The sequence below is a fragment of the Struthio camelus genome, chromosome 2, assembly GCF_040807025.1.
Source record: "Struthio camelus isolate bStrCam1 chromosome 2, bStrCam1.hap1, whole genome shotgun sequence".
NCBI classification, from domain to species: Eukaryota; Metazoa; Chordata; class Aves; order Struthioniformes; family Struthionidae; genus Struthio; species Struthio camelus.
In genome coordinates this window covers 155783053-155810631 of record NC_090943.1, presented here as the reverse complement: position 1 = coordinate 155810631, position 27579 = coordinate 155783053, and the positions used below count along the sequence as shown (strand labels likewise).

At 34.4% G+C, this 27579-nt stretch overlaps 1 protein-coding gene across 2 annotated transcripts in view; it reads left to right on the top strand.

Annotated features, from left to right (window-relative positions):
- Positions 1–27579, top strand: part of CSMD3 (CUB and Sushi multiple domains 3) — a 711519-nt gene that overhangs the window by 144333 nt on the left and 539607 nt on the right. For both annotated transcript variants that reach the window (XM_068933141.1, XM_068933140.1), the window contains exon 4: positions 23300–23494. In XM_068933141.1, coding sequence (XP_068789242.1) covers positions 23300–23494 — 195 coding nt within the window. The remainder of the gene's footprint in view (positions 1–23299; positions 23495–27579) is intronic.

Sequence of the window (27579 nt, the reverse complement as noted above, 5' to 3'; positions counted from 1 at the left end):
GGCCTGCCTCCTGTTTTTATTGTTATTAACAGCAGTTCCTGAGTCTCGTACATAGTGTCCTTCTTAGGGAATGCTTTTTCTCCATCCACGTCACATATTCCACTTGTGACTGCATCAAAACCAAAAAATAAAAGTGATCCCAGCTCAAATCTTTGTGAGGATAGTTCCAGAGGTTATAATTAAGAAGGAAACTGTTAAGAGTAGATGGAAAGTCATTTGTGCAGCACTGTGACTTAAAGTGTGTATGCAGTAGTAAACAGAACATGCCTGTAGTATGGGCATGAACCCTAGCAGATGATCATCTCTGCCAGTTAGTTGTCAGCATATTCCCTGGTATGTTTTTGGCTGTTGTCAGTTATCACCCTGAGACAACTCCCAGGCATTACACTGGAAACTGTATGGGTCTAGATATTACAGATGAGGCCGTCATGTTATGGGAAGAACTTCAGCCGTAAGAATTTGAGCCACGTCTTACCACTGGCTCCAGGGCAACAGAATGGTTGCTGGACTGTTTCTGTAGTGGTACATAAGCAGCCTCAACCTCCCAGGTGACACAGGAGTTAAAAACGCACCTCATGCTTAATTTTTCCAGCTAGCTAGTTCTATGTCATTCCATGCTCAACATCCATGTCTATGAACTATCGTTCTTTAGCACTTCTTAGCTTTTCTATTGTATAATACACGGAGTTAAGACATGGAATGTCGATTTGTATGTTCTTCCCTGGGAGACTGGGTGTTTAAAATTTAGATATTGCAAAAGAGTGTGTGGCAGCTTTTTGACTCTAAGATCTTTGTTGGATTTATGCTCAAAACTGTTCTCAAGACAACTGGGTAAAAATTTCAAAATGACGGCAAGAAAAAGGAAAAAAATCACTTTTAGGATTGTAGAATAAACTGTTTTCATTCACTGCCAAATCTGTAGCATTGTGAATAAGTCAGAGACAAGAACCATGCCAAGACATAGTCTTAGACAGGAGATAAAGTATCATTTGCCTTAAGATGAAAGGACTTTACCTCATTATTTTTATGAATAAATAGTAGTCATAATAGTGGAGAAAGGGAGTATTTACGTATCCAGCTGAGAAAAACAGACCTTTAAAAGAAGGATTTTTAAGTATATGGTAGCTTGTTATATTTGTAAGTGCCTTCTGATTCACAGTTTAAATTAATTAAGATGTTTCTAAGTCATTAGAAAGCTTTGCTATGTCTATTAAAATTTTCATATTATCCATTAAACAAGAGGACAAACTATTGCTGGTGTACTATCACAAATCAGTTGGATGCTTCTTAATAATCTTCATGTCATGCAAATCACCACCACTAGTAAATGAATAATGCTTTCAGATAACTATAATTGTTTAATGAAAAATCTCTTTTTGTGTCAAAATCTAGGTTACTATGTATAAAACTACCAGGTGGCATCTTTAAACACATATAAATCAGCTGATCTGAGGTTTATCAAACCCAAATTTTAGGATGGTCATGATAAGGCATTCATAATCTCAGACTCTGAGTTGTTAATTCAAGAGATGACTGTTCTGGCAAACATATAAAAAGTTGCAAAGTAAAAAGGGATGAATAGAATGATGGCAAATTAGATACTAAATGGAGAGAAATAATTGAGTATTATATTATATACTGCCTCCTTTTAATCTATAAAACATAGCAGGTAAAATCTAGCTTCATTTCAAATTGATACAAATGCAGAATAATCCACATCAGTGATTCTGTTGGCATTTAACCTATGCCCAGGACCATCTGCCCCAATTTGAAGCCAGTAGATTTATATTAATTCAAATTTACTACAGCATTGATGAGACCTTCACATTATTGTTTAATATTATAAATAATGTGAATTTTGCACAACATATTATATTCAATGTCTTAAAACACATAAAGATCTGCATGATCACTGATATTGTGCAAATCTTTGCCATCAGAGAATAACAAAATTTCTCCTGCCACTATAATTAATTTTCATCACAAAAACATCATAGAAAAAATACTGTCGAATATAACCAACTTACCCTTGCCTTGCTTCTTGGAAGAAAGGGAACATTGTCACTTTTTTCCTCACCAGTTTCTGCGTTCAGGGAAAGTAGACTGCGATTGCCCCTTTCTTGCCTCTAGGAGTATTTAGAAACTTCCTGTTTAGTAGAAAAAACTGCTAAATAATGACAAGGATCAACAGTAATTAGCATTTGAGAAAAAGATAGACAGGCAGAGAGACCATAGAAATGTACTAACAAGATTCAGTTTTGCTGCTTCTGCAACCAGCCCCTCTTGTGCTGTGATCCTATTTTATGTCCTATTAAACATGCTTAGAGCAGATAAGTACTCAGATGCAATAGGAAATGGGGGGGAAAAAAGTATCCTCAAAATCTGTTACTTGTAGGAGGTTTCATGTAGTGGCATCCTGCGGTGGCAGGATGAAGAGGAAGTTGCTGTGAATGAGGAAACCTGTGGATAGTGAGAGACAGTTCACATCAAGCCTTTGTATGGCTCATTTTACCTGCAAAATCTCTATAGGCTCCCAGATTGCTGCTAAAAGAGGTGTTTGATATAATTCTGTCTAATAAGAGAGAATTTTCTTTCCTAATAATTTTTCCTTAGAGATGGCACAGAATCATGGGAACACTAAATTATTGTGATAATCTAGCAATGATAACCTTTTATTTGAAAAATAGAATTAGAAAATTGATTCCTAGGAAGCCTCTAAAATTCAATTTATGCTTTTCATATCAATACAAGCATTAAATCTAATATCCTGACCAGTTACAATATGAGTAATTAATTCTGCCAACCTACTTTGAAAGAAAAGATATTAATTTCGTAACCCAAGATATGATGTACTGATAATGTACTTCATTTTAAATACTGTGTTTTATCATTGATTTCAAGATGTTACCCCTGAGTTAAAACATTTGGGAGTAAAGAAATCTGGAAAAAAATGGCGTATATCAGCTTCATGAAATCTTATTGAGTTCAATTACTTAATCCAAAACAGTGAAGAGGTAGTGAACCATGCAATATAAAATGCTTTAAAAGAAACAATTAAATGATATTACTGGAATGAAAAAGCAATAGATTTTGATCAAACTAAGTGTTTTTGAAAGAGGGACTATTGAAAGGCAGCATGCAGAGTGAGGCTAAACCCTGGCTAAGCTCTGAAATGAGTAAAAAGTAAACTGTAACTGAATTCTAGGAAGATAAATTTATCAATGGAAATATCTTTAAGAATCACTTTAATCTTTAATCACTTTTAGACATGGGCAAAATGATCTATAAGAAATAGTTCCTTTAATGAAAAAATTTGATATAACCATATAGCAATGCATGCAGCCTACATTGATAATGTTAACTAATAATACAGATCCTTATCTGAACGCTTTTGATGCACATAATATAGTCATATAAAAAGATTAACTGAATCTGCTTACTATGATGTGGTGTAAAGCTTTTCAATTTATGGTATGCTTCTTCAGAATTACTTTTATCCTTCAGAAATTTTTTTCTTTTTACTTTTATTCAGGTTACTTGGAGTATTTGTATTTAATGTTTATTTTGAGGAATGACTTTTCTTTAAAATATTGTGCAATGGATTAGTTACCATTGTTTGGGTGTATTTAATAAGGGTGCCTGACATTCCCCTTTGTTTACGGTGTTGTCACGCTTTAAGTTTAAAATAAAATTTTTGCATGTTAAAGACTGGTTAAAATTTTCATGAGAATGTTTTTTTCCCTTTTTATATGAAAGCTCTGAAGTACTTTGTAATCCCTAGTGTTTTCAGAGAGGATCTTGAAAAGCTGACAAGGTACGGTTTGTGGCATTTATTACCTTTTTAAATATGGCTATCATAATACCTTTTGAAAAACTGTGGATAGCTCAGGCTTAGTGAGGCTTTGTAGGAAACCGAAAAATGCTTGAACCTCTCAAAGATTCGGGTTCTGAAAAGGCCCACGGCATGCTCTCCACGTATTTCGTAGTCTTGCCACGTGATGCCCATACCTTTCCAAGCTATCAAAATGAAGCTGCGCTTTTACGATAACAGCTTCTCGTTGCGTCTCTGAACTGGGACTCTCCTGTGGTTCCAGTGATTCTGCTGCTGACGCCAAGCCTATTACATTTTTCCGTATTTACATTTTTCCAGAGAACCTATGATACAGTGCAAGGACTATACTTACTCTGATTGTGAGGTAGAGTTACTAGAGTAAAGGAGGATATAGTCTGCAGAACCTCATTCTTGCAGAAATTGGTGAATTGACCAGAAACTATAAAAAGAGAAGGGATGGAAAAATAAACATATTTTGAAGGGTTTTCTGGACAATTATATTTTTTCCATGTCAATTACAACTTCTCTGTGAGTCATACAACTTAAAAATAATTATTTCTCATTTAGTAATTCTATTTTTCATGTTTTGATGAAAATTATGAAATTCATGCCTAACCTGCCTAAAATAGGGAATTGAAACTAGATAAAACTTTTAGGGTTTTTCAGTAGTTTCAGTTGCCACCTATAAAATCATTAAATGCTAAAACTTCTACCGTTGTCTCAGAGGCAGATGGGTAATGCTTGCAAATTACTCATCATATGATCAGCACTACAGATATATAACTGAACATTAAGTAAGCACTATTATCCCTGAGAAAGAAATCAAAGTTCTTTTTGGAAAAAAAAAAGCACCTGTGTAAGCTCTCTACTGACATCTCTCTCATGATATCAGCAATCATGTCACCATCCTCTACTGTATATTATTTTTTAGAAACTTATGACTCAGATCATTTAAAATCGTCTAAAATGGCCTGAGGTTTTCACAGTAGAAAATAGATAACCAAAAAGAATAATAGGAGAAAGAGCTGATGTCAACATATGGATGCAAGGATCCTTTCCCCATTAGTTTCACAAATTAGATCTTTTTTTCTATTATTTTCTTTGCAGATGATATCTTGGTGGAAAAAAGCTCTAGTCTGTTAATGTTTAAAAGGAAAGTATAGCCTGTGAAGTACATCTGTTATATACTCCACTTACAGTGTATGCACATTCCAGTTGTTAAGGGAAGGGAGATGTTTGAATGAAAACATTCTTTCTTGAACGTGTAGTAATCAGAGTCCTATGAATTAAATAATTTTAGGTTGTAGAAATATACAATATAAAAGATACACTTGTTGATAATTGCATCTTCTTCAATTAGCAATGTAGTATCACATGGATCCAGTGTTAAGCAAGGACTGAAATCTATGGTAACAGCTCCACAGTTCATCAGGAATAACCAGCATTTAGGACAGAATTTTACCGGGAATTCAAGTGGTGTTATTTGATTTCTTGTAGATGATAGGTGGGCTGCTATATGTTTGAGGATGCCTGACATCAGTTTCCAACCCCTGGTTAAAAAGCTTGCTCTATGGCCTAAAACGGAGATGAGAAAGACCATATCATTGTAATTTGATACTGTGATGTGCACAGAGTGGAAACAGTTGTAGTTAACAAACAATATTTGGTGTTTCTGGCCACCGCTGGTATTTGGAGTTCTAGTGTCAGATATAAGCCAGAGGACCCAAACGTTGACTACAGAACTGACTGTTGAAGAGTAAGCACAATTTCATGCAACTGATGATGCAATCTAATTCTTTACCAACTCTGCAGACTGTTCTGCATTTTACTACCATTGAAAACCTGTTATCATGAAAATAGTGAAGTAGAAAATAGTGCAGAGAAATGAGAACACCTTTCAGGATAAATTCTTCCCATCTATATTTTACTTTGGATAGCTAAAACTATATTCAGCTTGACTATATCCAGAAAACAAACAATAACAAACTGAAACATTTTCTCTTATCTTTGAGTTTAAAATAAGTATCTAAACACAATCCCTATGAACAAATATATAGAAATATAGGAAATTAAGAAAAAGGTTAGTTTACTTCAGGAAGTTGTATTTCTTTATTCAGAAAGTCATAGTAATCTTCATCAACAAGAGCAATAAGTCCTTCGTCATCTGGAGCCTGAGTATCCATCCATATATTTAAAGCTTTGTTCAAACACAACTAAGCAACTCAAAGGTTTCAACAACTAAGTAGTCTCGTAAATTGTGATATTGGAAGAGAAGGTTTTACTTTTTTCGGCAAAGGTGGCAGTGCTAATAATACCATCCTTCATGAAACAGCTGTTAAGGAGAGTTGCAATTCCTGATTTTATTAAATCATTATGTACTTCAAAACACTTTTTGTTTTATACAACAGCTGAAAAGCTGTAAACAAGTAAAGATTTTTCTTCCCCTATTCCGTCTAATTTTGCATGTGTTATAGAACCGAAGTACAAAGGTTAACCCTGAAACTTGCTCAACAGCTATATTGAGAGATACGGCTTAAAGCTATGAACAAAAAGAGGATCACAATATAAATCTAACAAGCTAATTTCTATTTTATCTCCAGTTTTTACCTCTGAAATATTTATACTTTGTTATCTTTCTATTATAATATTCAAATCTATCAAAACTGCAGAGATTATACTTAAATCCCCCTGGAAAAACAACACAGGAAAGTAGAAATACAAACACGGATTCCAGTTAACAGGTTTATTTGTTTCTTATGGAAGATGTTAAATGCATCTGCATATTAGCTTTAGGCCTATCTTTTCCCAGCATATTCCCAGCACCTTTGCACAACGGTCGCTAATGCAAGAGAAGGCTGAGTACTGTAGGACTTAATTCAGGAGAGCTTTCAAATGAGAGAAACCATTGGGGAGAGAAAGAGAGGTTTAATACAGTCAAAAGCTTGAGCTGATGTCAGCACACTATTTACAGTTAATTTCTTTGCTTTCACTCTCCTTAATATAGCAAATCTGTAGAGGAAAGAAGGTATCTCATAAAAAGGGCTTTTTTGATTTTTCTTAAATGACAAGAAACATTATAGAAATCACATTCACACTATAGCCCGGTCGGGAGGTAGTATCATGCATCTGTTACTAAATATTTGATTAGGTACGATTTCTAAACAAAAAAGTTTTTTTTCAGTAACTTCTCTTGCTTATAGTGAATGGGCATTAGTTAGCTGTGTCATCATTAGCATCTAGCACATTCACTGCCAAAATCATTACAACTGAAGAGATGAAAGAGGATGCTGAAACCCGTATTCTCAGATTGGACATCTATATTTCTATAAATTTCCTTGCCCCGCCCCACCTTGTTTTTTATCTATAGACTTCTGTTTAAGTCTAGCCAGTACACTATCACTGTAAACATCTGATAACTAAGTCAACGTTAATTTGAAAAGTGCTCCAATTCTGTCACCTATATGTCTGATAAAAACAGACTTTCTTCCTGAACGAAAACGCTTTCTTTCTAAACTTGTTGAGAAGCCCAAAGCAAAAAATGGATCTTTCCTCCTGTCTTTCTTGTTCCCTTGTAATCTGCAGGGGAAAAAGGAGAGAAAATTAATTTGGAATGTTCCATCATTTTCACCTTACCACCAAAAATAAAAATTAATACTGATTTTTTTTGACAAACAAACGGCATTAGTAATCTACTTTTTCTCCTTCCAAATTAAAGTAGAATTCTGTAGCACAAGACTGAACACCTCAAACATGAGGATGCATTTCTCCCTGTCCCTTACTGTTTCACATTGTGCTAAGGCCTCCTTGTATAATGCATATTTCTTTGACACTGCTTTTTACCATTCTGTCACTCTTTAAGGAAATCTTGCATAGATCTCTATAAGAGATCTCCATAATTCTCTTTCAGTGAATCAGCGCCTCAACCAGCTAGTCATAAGCTCAGTCAAATATTGATTTGTGTAGAATTGTGGCAGGCTTGTGAATTTTTCCCCAGAGGAATTAAAAAAAAGTTTTTATTTTCTTTCATTTTAAATACAAGCTGAGAATATTGAAAACATTTACAAGTGGAAGTCAGATCAGTGTTGTTCAAGTATTTTCCCAGTATATCTGTCATCAGTAACTTCAGACACATGATTGACATAGCTATGGCATAGAAAGTATCCTATAGGCAGGTTTAATGAGAATTTAATTCAAATCTTGAGTTATTTTAAAGATAAACCTTTCCATCTCCTCAAATTTGCACTATTTTTGCCCATTCCTATAATAGATCATTTAAAAGAGGAAGGAGCTACAGCAAGCAACCTGAAGGGCTGGTGATGGAAGTAGCTGTTACTTCTGGGTACTCACATGCTTCAAGGGAAGGCTGGCTGCATGAGTTCAGGAGCACGCTGGTTATGCTCTCTATCACTTTGTCTATAAAATAGGATTAAATTTCTTTCTCTTCCACAGAATTCATCCTAGAGATTATAAGTATCCTTCCCAATTTTAAAACCTGTGAAAAAAACAAACAATACCCATAATAGTCCGCCTCTCAGATGCAGTAATATACTGAATCATTTGCATTATTATATTGTTTACTTTCACACTATTAGAGAGAAGAAAATGACCATTAAGCACTTTTAGCCAAGCTTGTATAATTCCCCCGATACTAAATGATGCTTGCTTATGTAAAAATTCTTGGTATATATTTGCCTTAAAAGCTCCTTTTTTTCCCAGCCATTTCAAATCAATCCTGCAGGAGTAAATCACATGTGTCATCAGAAAAAACACACAATTTTCATTCTGCCATGCTTGAGAAATCTGACAATATTTTCTCGAATGTGTCAGGAAACCTGCCTCCAGCATGAGGCAAAGCATAAAAATTTTGAGGCTCGGGGGCTGTTCGCTGCGAAGGTTAAGAGCCCATGCTGTGAAGGTGGTAATAGAACGCTGAGTACCAACACTGCTGTTAGTGCTTGCAAAAGGAAAGCTATGGTTTAAAGCTGAAATAAGCTAACCATTACAACTAACTGGTTCCAAGGCAAATTACAACTGGGAATTCTTGCTGAAGTCTAAAAGTGGAAAGGAACAGTGGAATAGATGGGAAAAACAAACTCATTGCTTTTGTGTTTGGAAATTTAGAGTGTGCTTTTCCTCCTATGTGGAAGGCTGACTTTTGTGGGAAGGACAACTTTGGGGGTGCGTAGCTCAGCATGGAGTTGCAGAACAAAGTTTCATGGAACATGAGTTATTCAAAGGTCTTCTGCTTGCTCTTGATGAATGGCCTATGGCAGATGTTTATTTATTCACATTATTAACCATTAATTTGTTTGCGGTGTCTTTCCTGGTTAATGAATCATCATATAAGCAGTTTGGACAACATCAGTAATGCCATATTATTTCACTTACACAGTAGAGTCATTAGGCCATAATGTAATTCAGCACTGCAAAATTTTCAGGGTAACTACAACTAAAAGCATAATATCCTTGACCCAGTATTTTGAAATGTCCTCACTTTCTGAACATTTTCAATGAGCAATTCATTTCATACCTAAAATGAAAATACTTCTCTAACATAAAGGACTATGTTAGGTAGCCATCTTGTTCAGACTTTAAAAGTATGATTGTGATTGTAAAATGACTCTGAGAATAGCACTTTATTCGGTAAGATTTTCATTTTTGATGTATTTCTGAGTCATATCATATACACTGTTGAGCAAAACAAAATGGTTTACTATTATTAGCTGTACACCTGGAATTATAGAACCATAAGCTAGATTTTTTATTGCTCCATTTATTGACAGTGTTTTCAACCATATTCTGAAAGCAACTATATTCTATATACTAAATATAATTATATATATATGATTATCATGTGAAGCAAAGAGAGGGTATTACACTTCCATCCAAGTGGAGTATCAAGTGGAGATTATATGATTAGCATTTAGACAAAAATGTTTTGATTCACCATAAGAGGAGTTGCATTTGAGAGACCATGTTTTATATCTAGTTTACATTTATATAAATAATGTATAAAATATATATTATATATATATATATAAATAATTACCCCAAATTTACCCTTTTAAAAGTATGAATGCATATTCATGACGGCTATGCAACTACAATAAAATGAGATTAATTAAATAAGCTGCATCAAATTCATATGTTATTTAAAAGATATAAAGGTGTGTAGTGAAGCATTCATGAAAAAACTTTGCAAGTGAGTTTGTGTTAAGGATTTAAAACTTGTTCCAAGAGAACAAATGCTGAGACCTTAAGATTCATAAAAGCGTTTTATATTTTCTAGAGATGCTCTATTGAAAGGGTGTGATCAGCACATCCAGAAAAGTAATTACAGCAATCTAGTCGTGCTATACAAAGGCACTGTCTAATAACCACAAATCCTGCCCACTGCACAGGAGTTGTAGCCTGCCAGTGTTTCATGTGATGTAGAGCGTAGAGCAGGTATTACATCAACAATTCATAAGCTATTCACGGAATTACCTCTAGGCTTTGCTGAATCCACTGTGCCATATAGCAGGTAGATACCTGTGAAGAGTTTGATAGTGTCCATATAATAACCAAGAAGGCTGGTTAGGGTGCTTTGCTATTAAACACACTAAGGAGATTAATTAATTCTATGGAATTGTGTGGAATAAGAGCTGATATAGATTTTAGAGGGAATAATGATTCAATCTAAAATTCTAAAAGAAAAGTCTTTCTAAAAGAAAACTAAATTTAGTATCTAAGGCCTACCTTTCTTCTGTCAAAATGGCTAAAAGTGAAACATTTACAGAACAAGTACTTGGATATAGCTTTAAATTTGTAAACCCATTTTCTGTTAAAGATGGGCAATAATGGTGGAAACCAAACTGAAATTTTACTGCAAGAGATAGCATGTCTTTTCAGAAAAGAAGAGGAGGTTAGTCAATGAAGTGATCCAATTACATCAAACTTCTGCATTTCTATCGTGGGAATACGGTGACTCCTAACAGTAATTATATGTATAAACACAGTTATATGTATATTTTATATTTTATATATATATAAAGAAATTGAATTTTATGTTGAAACTGAAATATACAGAAGGAAATGTTTGTCACTCTCCCATGTCAGGCAACAGCTTTAAAGGTTCCAGGTGCCATCTAGTGCCCGTTCTCATATGGTAAGGTCTCTTTAACGGGTAGAAAACTGTTTTTCTTTGTGCCTTGTTACATCTTAATCTACTAATGGACGTTTGTCCATGATCCTTTCCCTATATACATCTTATACCTTAGATTCAATTTTTAAATGCTGAGAGATCCACTGTAGCAAGAATAAATTTTATCTGTTTTTAAACAAGTTGAGAAGTTCAACATACTAGAAGACATCTGCCCTCAACATTAAGACACAATTTGTCAAGAAGGCAGGAGGCAGAAGAATCTTGGCTAACGAGTCAGACAAAAGACATCGCTTATGTTTTCAGATTAGCCGTGGACATGTGTAAGTATCATTAAACTATACTGGTCATTTCAGATGACCTTTGCCAATAGGAAGCTAAACCAGAAAATGCATAGTCTCTTAAGAACTGCAGGTCTTTGGTTTATCATCTTTTACACCTCAAATCTTTCAGATTAGCCTTTATAATGAGTTAAAAGTCAATTCGCTAATAAGCAAAGCCCATCAGTGCTCCTCAAGTCTTAGGTGTCTCCTTAGGAAGTCTTAAGAAGTCTCAGGAGCTTTCCATAAAATATTTGTTTCCTTTCATTCTATTCCCTGCCTTCAATATTCTTATCATCTTGAGTATTAACCAAGTAACCTTTTCATCTTCCTAATATTTGTGTGGTGCCTTGCAAAATGAAACCCTAATTTCAGCATGATTCTAAATAAAGCAGTACGTCAGATACACAAAATTGATGAAATTTACTTCACATGTATGTGGCATTCTCATCTACAAAATTTGTGTGGAGGCACTGTCTGTATGATACCACACAGTTTGTTTGTTCTACAGCATCCTCCTGCAGTGGGTAACCTGCTTTCTCCTAACTTCAGTTAGTTTTTCCTAGCTTCTGTTACTGTAAATTCTCCAGATAAGGACCATCATTGTGGAGCGATTCAACATGTTTACAGAGTATTTAGCATAACGGGGATAAGATGAGGTATTGAGGCAATAGTGGAATGGAAATAAATTAGACTATGAGATATTCCTTGCTGTGACAGTTCAGAAATTGAAGATGATTCTCTTTTGTATATCTCTAAAGGGCATAGTAAGAAATACGTATTGCAAAGGGAATAGAGATATGGTTTAGATTTTAGGCTGGTTTTGGATTTTAGATTATCCTAGGCTCTGAAATAATCTTTACCGTGCAATTACAGCAGCCTCTTCCCAGCTGCTTACAGAATACAACAATGCCCCCCAAAAAGCGCTCAGAAGCCCTGCAGTCTAAGTGGAGTGGTCTCGTTAGGGCTCGCACACCGACAGCTCTGCGTTTTGCTACGGCAGGGAAGGCAGAGCGCGTCCGTGTGTGCCTCATCCAGCTGGGAAGCTGAGTAACCACTGTACGTGGCAGCCTTAGTGCCCCAGGCTCAGCACTGTACCGGTAGGGTTACAGGGTTTCGGGGCTGTGTGGATGGAGCAACCTCTGTGCCACACTCTTCCCCAGCATCTGCATGTCTATCCTAAAACTTCACGTACTCTCTAACATGCTTCCTCAGGAAGCCCATGCACTAGGTGAATTTGCCTTCCAGCCACACATGGGGTTTAACTGGCACCCTCAGCAGTTATACCGCAATTTATTGTCGTTAAAACTTTAATTTACAGCTCAACTAAGTAGTTCAGCTTAGGTAGTTCAGCTTATAGCAGTTCTGTAGTTCAATATATAGTTCAGCTAAGTACAAGATGCTAATTTAGGTGTGGTAAGTCAAGAACCAAAGTCAAGAGGACAAGTAAAGGTCTTGGGGGGCAGGCTCAAACCCTCTTTACCTATTTGTCATTTCCTTTAGGTAAGCCTTTAGAAGTGTGTTTGATGGGGAGATTTCAGATATAATCTGTCCCTGTTGATGCTTATAGTAACCTCTCTGTTGCTTTCACTTGGTGCTGGACTGCACTCGGATATGGTAGAATTAGAATTAGTGATTGCTGTTGCAGTTTTGCCTATTTTTGGGTAGAGAGCATTTCAAATCTGTAAAGGAGTTCATTTTTCTCTATGCTTGTTCTTTTGAGTTACTTTCAGCTTTCTAACAGTATTTTGTCTCTTCAGTTGGTTGAAATATATATTTACAGCAGTGTATTGCATATGAAGGGAACGTATTGCAAACCCTGGGCCATTTCTTGTATCGTGTTTGTCATGCTCAGAGTGCCAATGTTACTGTAGTACTACAAGTATTACTCATTTCCTTCACATATCCTGGGGTTTCTTGCTGTTTTCTTTTGTTGTTATTTTTTGGTTTGTAGTAGCTTCATACTAAAGCAGTTTTAATTAATCAATGCTGAAACTGGTATTCTCCCAAAAAGATAACGTACAACATTATGTAAATAGAAACATTCTTGTGTTGTTTGCAGTGAAGGCAAATGCAATGTCTGTTTCAGTTTGCTTAGCACCAAAATCAAACTCAGTATAACAATCTACATTTAAAGTTCCCTCAGGATACAGTATTAAAAGACACCCTCATACTAATCAATGTATTTACTTCAAATAATCAAGTTTCTCTGTCATTTGTTTACATAAAAATAATTTCAAAGGGAAAAAAAAGCAAAATTATGTCACTCATTACATTGCATAGTTTCTAACCTATGTTTTAATTAGCTGTATTATCTTTATTGAACAGTAGAGACCCTCAGTGCAAAAATATTTGTATATGAAAAATCAGCAGTTAGGAAAAAATGCCTATGTTTTATCTTGTTTTCCTTTAGAGAAAAAAAAGTCTTTCTCACACTTCCTCTTACCTACCTAGATATTTATAGATAGACTCTAGAATATGACATTCTCTTCTGATGGATATTTCTTTAAAATAGTGTTTGTGCTATAGAAATACCCATATGAAATGCGGAAAGCAAACAAAAGCTTGCGGAAGTTTTGGCTGTTAGTCAAACTGTTGTAAACAAACGTGAATTTCAGAATGTCAGCTCTTGATTTTGCGTTTGCATCTTGAAGTGAGCAATCTCTTCAAATCAAAGAATAACTGCAAACACAAATTGTGTTCATGTGGATGCAGTTGCAGAACCACAACTTTCCATTGGAATAGATATGTTGAATGCTATGCAACTTGTAAGACAAAACGAGAGTTTTTGTAGATAAAATGATGGTCAAAAAAATAGGAATTCATTTTAAAAAATTGAATGCTAGAAGTTAAAAGTAATATTGTTTGGATTGCTAAGCTTATGGAGAGAAAACTAAATATTAATATTCTTTGTTTTATCTTTCCTTGAATAGCTTTTTGAGTAATCAATTATGTGACTGTATTTCCCAAGGAAAAAATAGATTAAAACAGATTATTTTATTTTTTCCCTTTTCCTTCCAAGTACTTGAGACACTTGACTCAATAGCTTTGACCTTTTAAAACTGTGCTGAAGTTGTACCACATTGTTACAGCCAATCCTTTCAAATCAAACTGTTTTATGACAGCATATGTTGGGCAACTCTGAGACCTTTTTGGTAGACACTTATCTAAGCATATTTAATGCATTTACATCTCCTCTTTTTTACTGATTGAACCACATCTGGGATATTGGGTTTAGGGTATCCTCAAAGAGAAGTAAACATTACAAGAATGAAGTAGCGTTTGGGATATGCAGTTACTCAGAAAAAATCAGATGTGGAAATTTTAGAATGCAGATCTTCACTCTGATGCTGTTGGAAGGAAAAATTTCTTTCTAGATGTTTTTCTTTCACTTCTATTTTTCTTTTGCGTTCCGTTTCTTAAAGGTCTCTTTCAGTTACTACTGAAAGATTTATCTAAAAAGATTTTATTGTTCAATTAGCACAAAAGGGAGACTCAGCTATTCTTGATTATTTTATTTAATCTCTGTTTTTCTAAATCTGTATTGCTCATGGTAGATCTTTCAAAGCATTTTTTTCTTTGCTCTCTGATTCACAGATGTTTGTGCAGTTAAAGCGCCACTTCGGTATTCTTTTAGTAAAAAAATTAAAAAGCTTTAGTATCAAACCTGGAAGCATTGCTATTGAGTGGAGTGAAGGATTTCTGTTGATGGGTGCAAAATGCACAAACTCCAGTAGTACAACTGAATGTTTTTTGGTAGTGATATGATTAGGCTTCACTTCCCAGGCAAAGGAGACACCATTCCTGCCTTGTCACCCCTAAAGAGCTGCATAAAAGATCTGGAAGTCTGCTACTTTTAATAACCACACAATTAACATCGTCAAATACATTTAGAAATCAGTAGGGAATACATGTATGTATGTGTATGTGTAATTAGGATAGGATAGTCACATCAAGAAGAGCATACAGATTTCCAGTTATGCCTGAATTCATTCCAGTTACCTAATCCATGTGTCATCTTTGTTACTAATTTATCAGGCAGCTTATGCTACACAAGTGAGATTTCTTTGGAAAATGGCATGCAATTCGTAAACTGCAAATGGCGTGAGAATTGGTAAACTACACCAAAAACTATAAAAAGTTTATCTAATACATATTTGAGAAGGAAATGAAGCCAATCTGACACATCCTTTTAATGAATGTTACAAAGACAAATGCTGCCACTTCTGCACTGACTGTTGACATTATGTATTCCTATTGACATATCTTCTTATTGACAGATTGTGTGCAACTTATCATTTCTTATATCCTATTAATAATATATACGTGCTCTGACAGATATGTACTTCAGCACTGACTAACTCTGGTGCCTTGTAGCATGACGTTGACTGAATCCCGAAAGCTGTTATATTGCCTGTGACATGTTATAAACTAGATATCATTTTTCAGTAAGAAAAAAACCCTCAAACCCCAAGCATGACATGCCTTTCACTTTCTTTCTTCACTGAGTGGAATCTCACTGAAACAAACTGTTGCAATCTCCTGGCACGTTTGGTGTAAACATTTTATATTCAGTACAGTTTTTCTCAAATACAGTGTTATGATTCATCCTAAATTTCAGTAGAAGTAAATATTTAGAGGAAAAATCATAGCATCATAAGTAAAAAAAATACTATATAGCTATAGATGAATGCAATCCATTGATTGATTAACAGCATTGCAGTCATTTGAGGAGTGTCACAAATCCATACATCATGGATTTGTAGAAAGGTGCAAGAGCATGAGTAGATGGATAGTTCCTAGAAACTTGCTTTGGACTTGTGTGCTTTGACTATTTTTAGTAGATTTAATATATACTGTGCACAGGAAGGGTTTTCCTAATATGCTGGTCTCAAGAAGTAGTGTGCATTTAGTTGATATGGATCTGTTGTTTTTCATTTTTTCCTTGGTTGTACTGAGGCTACCTACTCCAAATGTTTCTTGTGGCTTATCTGTTGACTCTGTAAACTCAAATGGGACCAGTGTGTTCTATACGTGTATTTCAGTATGTGTATAGGAAGACAATGGCATTTCTCCGTTGGTCAGTGAATTCTTCTAGATCTGAATGCTGACCAGTATTATTTGTATGTTCAGAGCAATGTGAAAGAGGACTGAACGGGGAAGAAAATAAGCAAAGTATAAAGAAGGATTATGAGGTAGAAACTGTGCATTTAAGAACTTTTTTTTTAGTTTACAAAACCTTTGCAAAACCGTTTTCAACTAAAATAAGCCATTGCAAGATCTAATATAGGTGAATTTTGAACAACTGAATTTCAAGCTACTTCATGATGTTACAAGTATGTTTACTCTCCTACTATATGGGGAGTCTTGGGAATTTATAGCATGCATTAGACCCATATATACTATATGTAGCACTTTTGAAATCGATCTGGAGTCTTCAGTATAGAAGTGTTTTTACTTATCGGTAAGACAAATGACATATATATTGCTTTTTCAAGGGCTGTTTATGTGCAGTAGTGTACAGTTGTATCAAATTCTGCCCTGACTGACAATTGGAGGGGTCCCTAGAACGGACTGTTCCTTGACCCACAGTGAGGTTTGCGTGCAGAGAATATATTTTTTTAGCCTGGAGTGGTGGGCCGAATTGAACTAGCCTTTGTACAGCCAAGGACCAGAGCCACACAGTGCCATAGGGCATTCTTCATATGGACACTGGGGATACTGTCAAGTAGTCTGTTTCAAAAGTGATACATGTGACAAACAAACCAAATATTAGCCTCTGTTGGGATATTTCATAGGTTTTCCAATGAAAGAGAACTCATGCAGATTTATGTTTGATACTGAGAGTGTTTCTCACTATAGGAGAGGAAAAAAGGGGTCATAATGATTTGTAACAGCTGTGAATAACATCTGGGATGAAGATATGGATTCACCCTCTAAAAAAAGATGGAATTGTTTGTGTTCCTAAATTTCTAATGTCAGGCTAAGTCTCTTAAGAAGGTTAATCTCCCACAGAGAAAACACAAACAGCTTCTGCTGAGCTGAATGACATGCTGTAACGAGCCAAGGTATGCATTGATTAAGTGGAATATTTACAAATACTTACTGTGGCTATTCAGACATAAAATTGTCAATGGTATGTGAGCTTCATGCTTAAATGGTTTAGGGATGACAGGTGTTACTCCTGATTTTATGAATAATATCAAAGGGAATTTCCCTAAGCTAAAATCTGAATAAAAAATAAAGTAAATTTGGAATTTCCACATCAGGTTATGATCAGGTTCCCGAGTGAATTGTGAGAGATGCTGAGTTTCTGTCAGCTTTGTTTTTGAAAGTATTGTCACTAAAGATTATATTTAACATCATTTAATTTGAATAGCTTATTAATTAGTATTTATAAGTGGCTGAATTTCTGCTAATTAAAGCCCTTAAAGAAGTGTGTCCATTCCTAATAAGCAGAACTCTCAGAGGGGTATTTTACCCAGTCTTTGATCACAATTTCCATTGATATTAATAGGAGTTCCTTAGTAGAATGAAGCTTGAATGTGGAATGGAAACTTATTGAAAAGCACTGAAGGGTATTTTGATCTTAGTGTTTTATCATCTTGTATAAAACTAGAGGACAAAAAAAATTATGTAGCTGGCTTTCAGGTGGAACATTAATTTCAAAAAGCATTTAGGTTTTGCTGAAGCAAACAATGTATATGCTAATTTTTTGACTCTATTCAAATGTTTATACTGTGAAATACCAATAGAATAAAGACAGTTAATATCCATGGGTATGTATGTCAGTTCAGCTAATGTGAGCATAAATGAGTTAGCCTTAAATTGGCTAGCTCATGTAAATGCTAGCAATGTATCCCTAAAACTCAATGGACATACATTTTCCAAGTACTTATCTAGCTTCTTAGTTGGAGCCTGTAGTGAACTGCTAGCACAGGTAAGAGTAAATGGAACCGATTAAAGCTCAATACTCTCTGTATGCACTGTAATTAGTGTGATATAGCCATTTTTTTCTTTTTGTACTGCAAATAATTTGATCTTCCATGTCTGTTCAGTCCCTTGTCTGTCTTAAGCAGAAATCAGAAACCTGAATTTAAAATCTGAAGTATCAGAATTCGGAGTCATCATTACAAAGTTGCATTGAGGAAGAAATGCAAAATACAGATAGCAGGCTTATCTAGTATCTTGCTTTAGCTTAAATATCACATTTTCTGTCACAGAAACTGGACATAGAAGTAAAAAAGTTTTCTTGATGAATCATTCATGATTTTGAGGCATTCTATTGTCTTAATATGAAATATAGAGTATTGAAGGGTGTAAATAAATGAATGTATCTTCTGTATCCAGATGCACTTTATAGTTTTATGATTAATGAAGTATATATATAATAACATTACTGAGTTCATTTTAATGGTTTCTATTTGGGGATCTTGGATGGACATTGATGAAAAGTACCTGCTAAAAATTAAATCCTTGTTTCTCTTTTTAGTTCAATGTAAGTGAGATTTCTAAAAAAAATCAAAAATGATTTTACAAAGTGTTACAGGGGTCACTTCTGTGCTGAAGGAGTTGAGCTGAACTGCATTTAATACCTATAGGACAGGTTTTCCTCTCAGTGTTATGCTATGGACCAAATAATAGAATAGGTGTTTTACTTTCTAATATTTGCATAATAAAAGAGAGCATTGAGGTAATTTATCTAATAGATATAATGTTTAATTTGAAATAAAATATAGCTGTTAATAATTTTTTTGATTTTTATTCAAAATATTAGCTATTATATGAAATAGTTTTTCAGGAGTTTTCTCATTGTCATTTCCTCTTTATCATGTTACAATTTTTTATACCTAATTAAGACCTCAAACTTGAATTTCATTGTGTGCTGAAGTTTAATAAGCAAGGGTCATGAAGAGGTATGTTGTTTAATGTGTACTTACAAATGTTTCAATCTACAGAAGCTTCCTACTGTAAAGCATAGGCGAAATTTTCAAAACAGTTGTGGCATGTGATTCAAGCTGTGCAGCTGTGCTAAAACCTGACATCCCATGACAATGGGTTCTTTGGAAATATTTTTGATATGCAGTTTTTAAATCAACACTCTATATATTTAAATATATATGCAGATGTTTTTGACTTTATATCATTGTTAAAATCCATTAGTATATAGATCTCTAAGCTGTATCCCTCTTCATTTCTGAGTGCAACTGAAGATGGAGATTTTAATTTTCTTTTACACAGGAAAAGTATTTGAGGAAGCTCCATTTTTCCTCCTAAGTCTTAAGAGATGAAATGAAGGAATTTAAGGCAAGAGATACCTGGAAAAAATGTATTTTCCCCCAAAATGCCCATTTTCTAACCTGAAAAATTTTATTTTCATAATTTTGGGTTCATACAGTATTCTCCCAGAAACCCTTCTTATTTCCTCCAGGCTTCTGGAGGCCTCTTGTTTTCAGGGTATAAAGATCTTTAATGCTTCTTTTCCTCACTCCCTGGTTGCAAGTCTGGAAGCTCTGGGAACTCTGCTCCAGCCAAGGCTTGTTCCAGTTCTGTAGCTGGAGAACTTGAATGGACTTAGAAGTCTTGGCTCTGGAGCTGACTCTTTCTGAGGTTCTAGGGTTCTTCTTTTGGAGCTGAAACATAATCCCAGGATTTCTGGCAAGTGAGTTGCTCAGTCTTACAGACTGCCTTAAACTAAGAAATCTGAGGCTTCCCGTTTCAATCAGCACCTATGACATTGCAAAAATATACTTTGGAAAAGAATCATTGCTGTTTGAAAACAAGTTTTGGCCTTCTTATTAGGCTATTAATAGGAAAACAAGCAAACATCAGTTTTCGTCCTAATTTAAAGTGAAATAAAATTTTAGAATTCGTTACAAGCTACATTATTTTCTGTTCGGTCTGTCCTAGCTGCGTTGGAAGGATTTCAGAGATAAGTGACAATTAAATCTAGGACAAAGAAAATTCTTACCTGGAGAGAGATTGAAACAATTGGGACAGCTTACTTTAAAAAGGAGATGAATAAGGCCACACAGTGAAAATGTGAAAAGTAGGGTGGTATAAAAATTTCAATTCTGCCTGTTTTCAGGGTATATGAACAAGGAAAAGTCAAATCAAATTGCAACGTGGCAACTTTAAAAGGAAATATTTTTCCACACTTCGTATCATTTGCTGAATATCAGGATGTCACTAAAATCAGGAATCTGGCAAAGCTGAGCAAAAATAATGATCAATTTTGGCAATTCCTGTGTTTCCTGAGAGATGACAAACTCAAGGAAGCAATCTTTATCTTTAAATGTCAGGAAGTTAGTTGGTAGTGCATTGTTACATCTGAGAGGCACTGAAATGCAGTGAAAAATGTTTATTCTACCAGTCATAGTTGTTGATCTTTTCTTTTAGGTTTTCATCCAGAAGACGTGTTTGAATAGGGTGGAGGGGGTGTCTAATTGCAGCCACAGAGATTTATAATGAGTCATAGTTTATAAATTTGAAGATAGACACTACCTGCTAAAGAAGATAAGACTAATGCAGTTACTAGGTGAATTACCCAAAACAATAATGCACTTGTATTTATTCTAAATGAAATACTTAGAGAAACAGCAAATATATTTTAAATTGCACAGTTACTTTGTTATATAGAATTAGAAACAAAATGATTCGAAGAGTTTGAAGTAATAACTTGCTTATTAACCACTTCCTTAATATTGAAAAGTTAATGGAAAAGGCCAAGTAATCTCTGTAGAAGAGTCGTACAGTAATATAACTGGAAAATGAGTTACATTTTAGAAGGAATGTGTTTTATAATTAATACTTTAAAATATAATATTATTTCATAAGAGCTCATTGCCTTCTGAAGGTAATATTTGATGAGACACCAGTAAGAATAAAGCAAGTAATTTTTTAGCAGTAACTGCTAAAGGCATCACTAAACATTATATCCTTCATTTCAAAGGAGAGAGAATCATTCTGTGACCTTTTTACAGCGCACTTAGGAAATGCAGCCCTCCGAAAGGTACCACCTTCTTGGAGAAGCCAAAATAAAAGCGATGTGTACAGGCAAAATTTTCAAGTTAATATAATACAGCCTATAAGATAACCAAAAATCACAGGAAGATATTCTTACCTCTAGTTTGACATTGTGTGATGGTGCAGAAACCTGGAATGGCCTTGAAAAGCTTGAAAGGGCCCATAAGAGGATTTCTTCTGAGCAAAATATGCAGAAATCAACTGCAGTGCTGCCTCCCCAAATCTGCAAACAGATCTGAGGACAAGGAGAGTTTTGCTGGAGGACAGAACACGTAGCTTGATAAAGCAGCATTAAGAATATCAGTCATTTAGATGAGCCTCAAAGTGACCTGTATGAGACAGGCTGTCTTCTTATTTGTGTGTCCTTGTGCATCCCCTTGTGCAAGGAGATGAAAAACAGATCCAGTTCCAGGCGGTTTATTATATTAAAAAAAAAGAAAACAGGGACAATACTACAGCACAGCAGCAGCAACATTAGCAGTCCATCTGCATACCTAAACAATCATACTTTCATCTGACCACTAAAACAAGATTGGTACTGAAGGTCTTGAAGGTGAACACATAGTTGTAATATATGTATGACCATACTGCATTCTTCTCTTTAGTAACAGTTTTACAATTTTTTTCAGTTTTTTGCTTTTTTATTTTCTTTTATCTGGTATCAGAAGTCCAGTATGTGGTAGTTCTTGTCTTGGCATCTTGACAATATAGTATATTTCATGACTTATATTATTTGCCTTGATATTCATTTCTACATTTTTTTTCTTTAGTTGAAACCTATTATAACATTTCCATTTAGTTTTCATAACATATTATATATATATATATATAAATAAAAAAGTGTATGTATGTGCGTGTATGTGTGCATATGCACACATCAAAGATGGAGAGAAATAATTTAGTTATAAGGAACACAGGAACAGAAGTAAAACAATACAAACTTCCATTCTTCAGGCTATTTTCTTGTTTCCTTCTCTAGATTTGGGAAGTTTGCTACGCATCTAAGTACAGGTTCACCTGATTTACCCCTTCCCTGTTAGCACTAGACAAATGAGCATACTTGGTACAAGTTTTGAAGAATGTAGGATGAGATTATGGAATCTCTATTTGCTCATACTTGTGCAAAATCTATCTTTTTATGTCCACTAACTAAAAGTCTTCTTCAGCAGTAAGTTATGGAAAGTTTCATAATCAAGCTACTGATGATGTTGAAACAACATCCAAAAGGGCAAACAGTTCACATGCGAGTACTCGCTAGTGAATCTGAACTCTGATTAATCTCCTCAAGGACCAAGCCATCAGCAGCACCAGGGCTCTTTGCGAATTCTGAGTGGTTTAAAGCTCCATATCAGAGTAGAAGTCACTCACATCTATGGCATTTCTTAGATCCCATATGTTTAAACCAACCAATGCTTTGCTTGGAATTCAGTTGCCCAAGGTATCTCATCACTTTTGACTCATTATTTGGAAACTATCAAATCATTCAACAGCTTCCTGATCACATCTGAACTAATGTCTTAATATCCTCTCCCAATATTCTGTACTGGCTACGTTTGTCCCTTCTTCCAGATTTTGCTCGATTCAAACCTGATATTCTTCTATATCTGTCCCACAGTTTCATTTACTATGTTGCCTTTGTATAGCTCATAGTCACAAATATATCAAGTTCCTTTGTTTCTCCTTCCTTTCTAAGCAATTCTTTGCTATTGATTAAGAAAAATCCATGAACATGTTTCTAGTTGGAGTTTAAGGGAAACTTAGTGTTCTTTTTTGGATAATATTCTACTTGTGTGTGGGAATATACATAAATTCGATAGACTAAGTCAGTACTGGCTCTTTCAATGTTGAGAATTGTATAATATGCATGAAAATATGTACCTGCCCTTAAGCTGCCAGAATTGACATTTGCTATGTTCTTCAGCACAATATGGTGTTGATTTGTAAAAATATTAGAAATAATAATAAATCTATCTTTTCCAGAATTACAGAGTAGTTCTTGTGGCAATCCTGGAGTTCCACCAAAGGGTATCTTGTATGGCACAAGATTTGATGTTGGTGACAAAATTCGATACAGCTGTGTGACTGGATACATTTTGGATGGTCACCCGCAGCTTACTTGTATAGCTAACTCTGTGAATACAGCATCGTGGGACTTCCCAGTTCCTATTTGTAGAGGTAAGAGAAATGCTACAGTAATCTTTTCAAATATATTCATTAAATTTATTCATCTGAGTAATTTATAATCTCTATTTTAATTGTTAACATTTAGATTGTGATTAAAGAAACAAAAGCCTTTGGGCATATTTTGGTGTCTTGCTCATATGCATGTATCTCAGTATATGCAACTGCTAGATTTTCAGTCAATATCCCATTAAAAGGCTATTTCTCATATTTTTAAAGTATATATAATGAAATTTCAGAACTAGAAACCTAGTAATAAGAAGATTAATAGGTACATTATAAATATGTGTGTTCAGTATAGTTGAACATGAGCACAAGAGCAAGAAAATATAAATTTGGGATCTATTAATACTTCCGAAGGGCTGAGTTTTTGTCAAATATTAACTGGAATATAGAGTGAATTGTACCAAACAGAAGCTTGAAACTACCCAGCGATTGAGCTAGGGGGACTTAGCCTCATCCTCTGTCAGATCTGATATCTTAAAAATTCTTCACAAGGTAATCCTTGTGCTCTAACATAACATTATAGGTCAAATCCTTTTCCCTTTCTCCAGCCAGAATTATAGCAGAACTAAGGCATCCTGTTTCATTGGTAAACCTTATTTTCTCAGGTTTTTAGAGATAAATGCTTAATGTTTGTACAGTAACGCAAGGAGTTCAGGTAATAAAATGGAGCACCTGTCACTGCTATATACAACCAAATATTATAGAGCTAACAAACATTTTGAAGTAACGCTGTTATGTCAGACAAGCTTGAGATCCTTTCACAGAATCGCAGGTTAACTCTATGGAATGGAACACTTAGCTTTATCTAAAAGCTCTTGATCTATTTGATGCAGTCTTACATGGGACATAGGCATTCCAACAGAAATTCTAATTTTTAATAAAATTCTGAAAAGAAATAAAAGAATAAATGTAGCTCAGATGTTCAGTTGAGTTAAAAACTGGTTAACGGATATACCAGTATCACAAAAACCAATTATATATTGGAAATGGTTATCATTGGAAATACCATTCTATTATTTCCTACTCTTTGCTTTGTGTTATTTAATATGCTTATCTATGACCTTGAAGAAAACAAAAAGCTATTTCTGGTAATACTTTTTTCTAATAATATTATTGATAACTCAGAAGTCCTCCCCTCTTACCTCCCGGAAAAATGCTACCTAATCCTGAGGCAGATACATAATCAAGGCTTAAATCCAAATCTCATTGGGGGAGATGATTATACTTTAATACATAAATTTATACAAATATTACATTTGGGAGTACAGATTTGTAGTACAGTAGAAGATCAGTGGACTGTACCTTAAACTGTTGTCCAAGTCCTTGATCTTTCAGTTTTGAAATGAATTACGGTGAGGAAGATGGGAGACTTGAACCTGATGCTTCCGCTTGTCAGACAATCATGCTGGTTACAGTGTTACACAACTCTTTCTTTTGACACAACTCTATTTTCACTAGATCTTTCAATAGATTTTTTTTTTTTTTATTTCAAGGGGGTGTGAAAATACTTTGAAAAATCAGTTTCATATTGAAATGGAATTATAAACTCCCAAAATAGTCCTGTGGTTAAGCATAATGCTAACGTGTAGACAGAATATATCGTATAGGAATGAGAAAAGCATAGTTTCTTCTTATATATGATTAGAGAGGTCATTATGAAAATAGTGTCCAGTTCTAGACCAAAACTGAGCTGATAAATTGGAAAAGGGCTCAGAAAAAGAGGAAACATATTACATTAGGTCTGAAGACTGACATTTTATCATGAGACTGAAGAAACTCAATCTTCAGTTTCTGTGAAAGAAGATGAAGGGGTGACTTAAGTAACTGTCGAAGTAAGTACAGAGGGAAAAGATCTTTTGAGAGTTGACAGTTCCCTAATCTAACCGATGAGCACTCGAGAATCTAAGGAATAAAAGCCGATCAAATTAAAGCCGAACAATAAGGTATACATTTTAATGATGATGGTTACTAATTATTGAAACGTTACCTTTGTATGTGATGGATTCTTGATTAATTTAAGTTTTAACATCAAGTATGATTGCTCAAAGGCTTAATGCACTAAATTACTGAGAAGATTTTTTTGGTCTATATTACATGAAAAAATTGACTAATTAATTTCAATAGTTCCTTCTACAAATCTATGTTTGATATGAAAAATATCTGGCTTTACATTTAATGTAGAAATCTTTGTGGTTATGTTCTAATAGGTTTGTCCTAATTTTGCCTAATGTAATTATTCAACAGAATTCTGCAGAAGGTTGGTAAAGGTGATTACGCACTAATGAGTTTCTTATCTCTTTCTCTCTGTTTGTTATGGAGACTGTCTTTGATTAAACACTTATCCTTAAAGAGTTCCTCTGATAAATATCTTACAATTCTTCGTGAATTTTTAGAATGTATATGTATTTGTGCTTCAGAATGAACTTTTCTCAACCCTGAAGAATTTGATAAATAGTTTTTGGTATATGGCCAGATCTTTTGCAGAAATTCATATTATAGTTGCCCATTTTCATCTAATTAGTTGAACGGGGGAAAGACGAACTATTTCAATATCATGACCTGAGAAATTTAATTATCTGGTCTGTTATGAGAATAGCATAGGGGAAAAAGTCTCAAGAACAGCAAGAAAGTATGCTTGGTTTGTTATTAATTTTGTATCTTTGCTTTTTTTTTGAACGTATAGGAAATAATTTGAACAAAGTTCTGAACTTACAACATGGTTAGATGCCAGTGGAGTTAAGCTGATAGATCTCTTTAGACCATATATATGCAAACGTCATTGTCGTCTGCCTCTTTTTAGTCAGAACAAGTCAATTTTGGGAGTAATTTTTCACTGAGATCATTCTTTTACATTACCTTCACTTTGAAGAAAGAGAGTGGAAGGAAGAGCGGAGGGTCATATTTGTGTTTTAGCATTCTAATTCTTACGCATTGATATCTCAACAAGGGGAATCTCATTGCAAACACCAGGGCTTCATACTGCCACAAGCGTCTACTCTTGAGACCCAATTACATGCTTATGGTTTAAATTTGATGGACAACAATGATATTTGTACTTTTTAAAGTTATTTATTTTTGTCCACATTTTTTTCATGGTTAAAAAAAGTTCTTCCTGAATAGCTTCCCTTTTCTTTACTAGTCTTTATAGGTTTGTACTGGAAAACCAATGAACATGCTTGACCATTGCTTTATTTCGTAACCTGTTTATCAGTGAAAACAGTTAGAACGCACAAAGTTTTTCACCTGTCATTTACATGTTTTGATACTCATTAAAATAATTTTATCTTTATTAGATTTACTAGACATGTAGGAATACCTTAATCTGAAGAAAAACAAGTTAGATTTGTTGTGTTATGGTCAATTATACTGTGTATAGCCTCTAACTAGTTTTAAAATAAAGTCTTCTTGCCTAACAAGTTAATTTGGATAGGGATGTTTTTAATAGTGAAATATGACAGCAACTTTACTATCTCAAATTCTATTCCTGAGATAATGTTGCAGCTTGCAATTTCTACATACTGCAGCAAGGTAGGAAAAATAATTATAGAGGCTAATAATTAAGGTCATTTATATATAATATTGTCATTCTATAAAGGTTATAATAATTATACACTTTCGTAATCAAGGAAGTATTGTGACTTCTATATTTTCAAAGCTTTTCCTGTCCAGGACAAAGCGGTAATTATGTTGTAAGAATCTTTATTCTAAAACTGCTTTTTTAGAGTTCAGAAATTTGGAAAAAATATAAGGAGAATAGTGTTATTTTTATTCCCAGACATTCTATTAAAATATTTTCATCTTTACTTGTACTTATAGCTACAAAATATTTATCACTATAAAACATCTGTTCAGTTGCTCATACCTTTGCTGCTCCAGTCACAACTTTCCATTAATATTAAATTTCAATTCATACTTAAGCTTTTTCAAGAATTATTCAGCTTTTTTTTTTTTAGAGTAGGATCAAGAAAAGAAATTACTTTACTGCTGCTAAATTACTGAGTGCTTCATGAAAGATGAATTAGCACATAGGAGAATAGATGTATACACTGAGCTCAAGTTCCAGTCAGGTGATG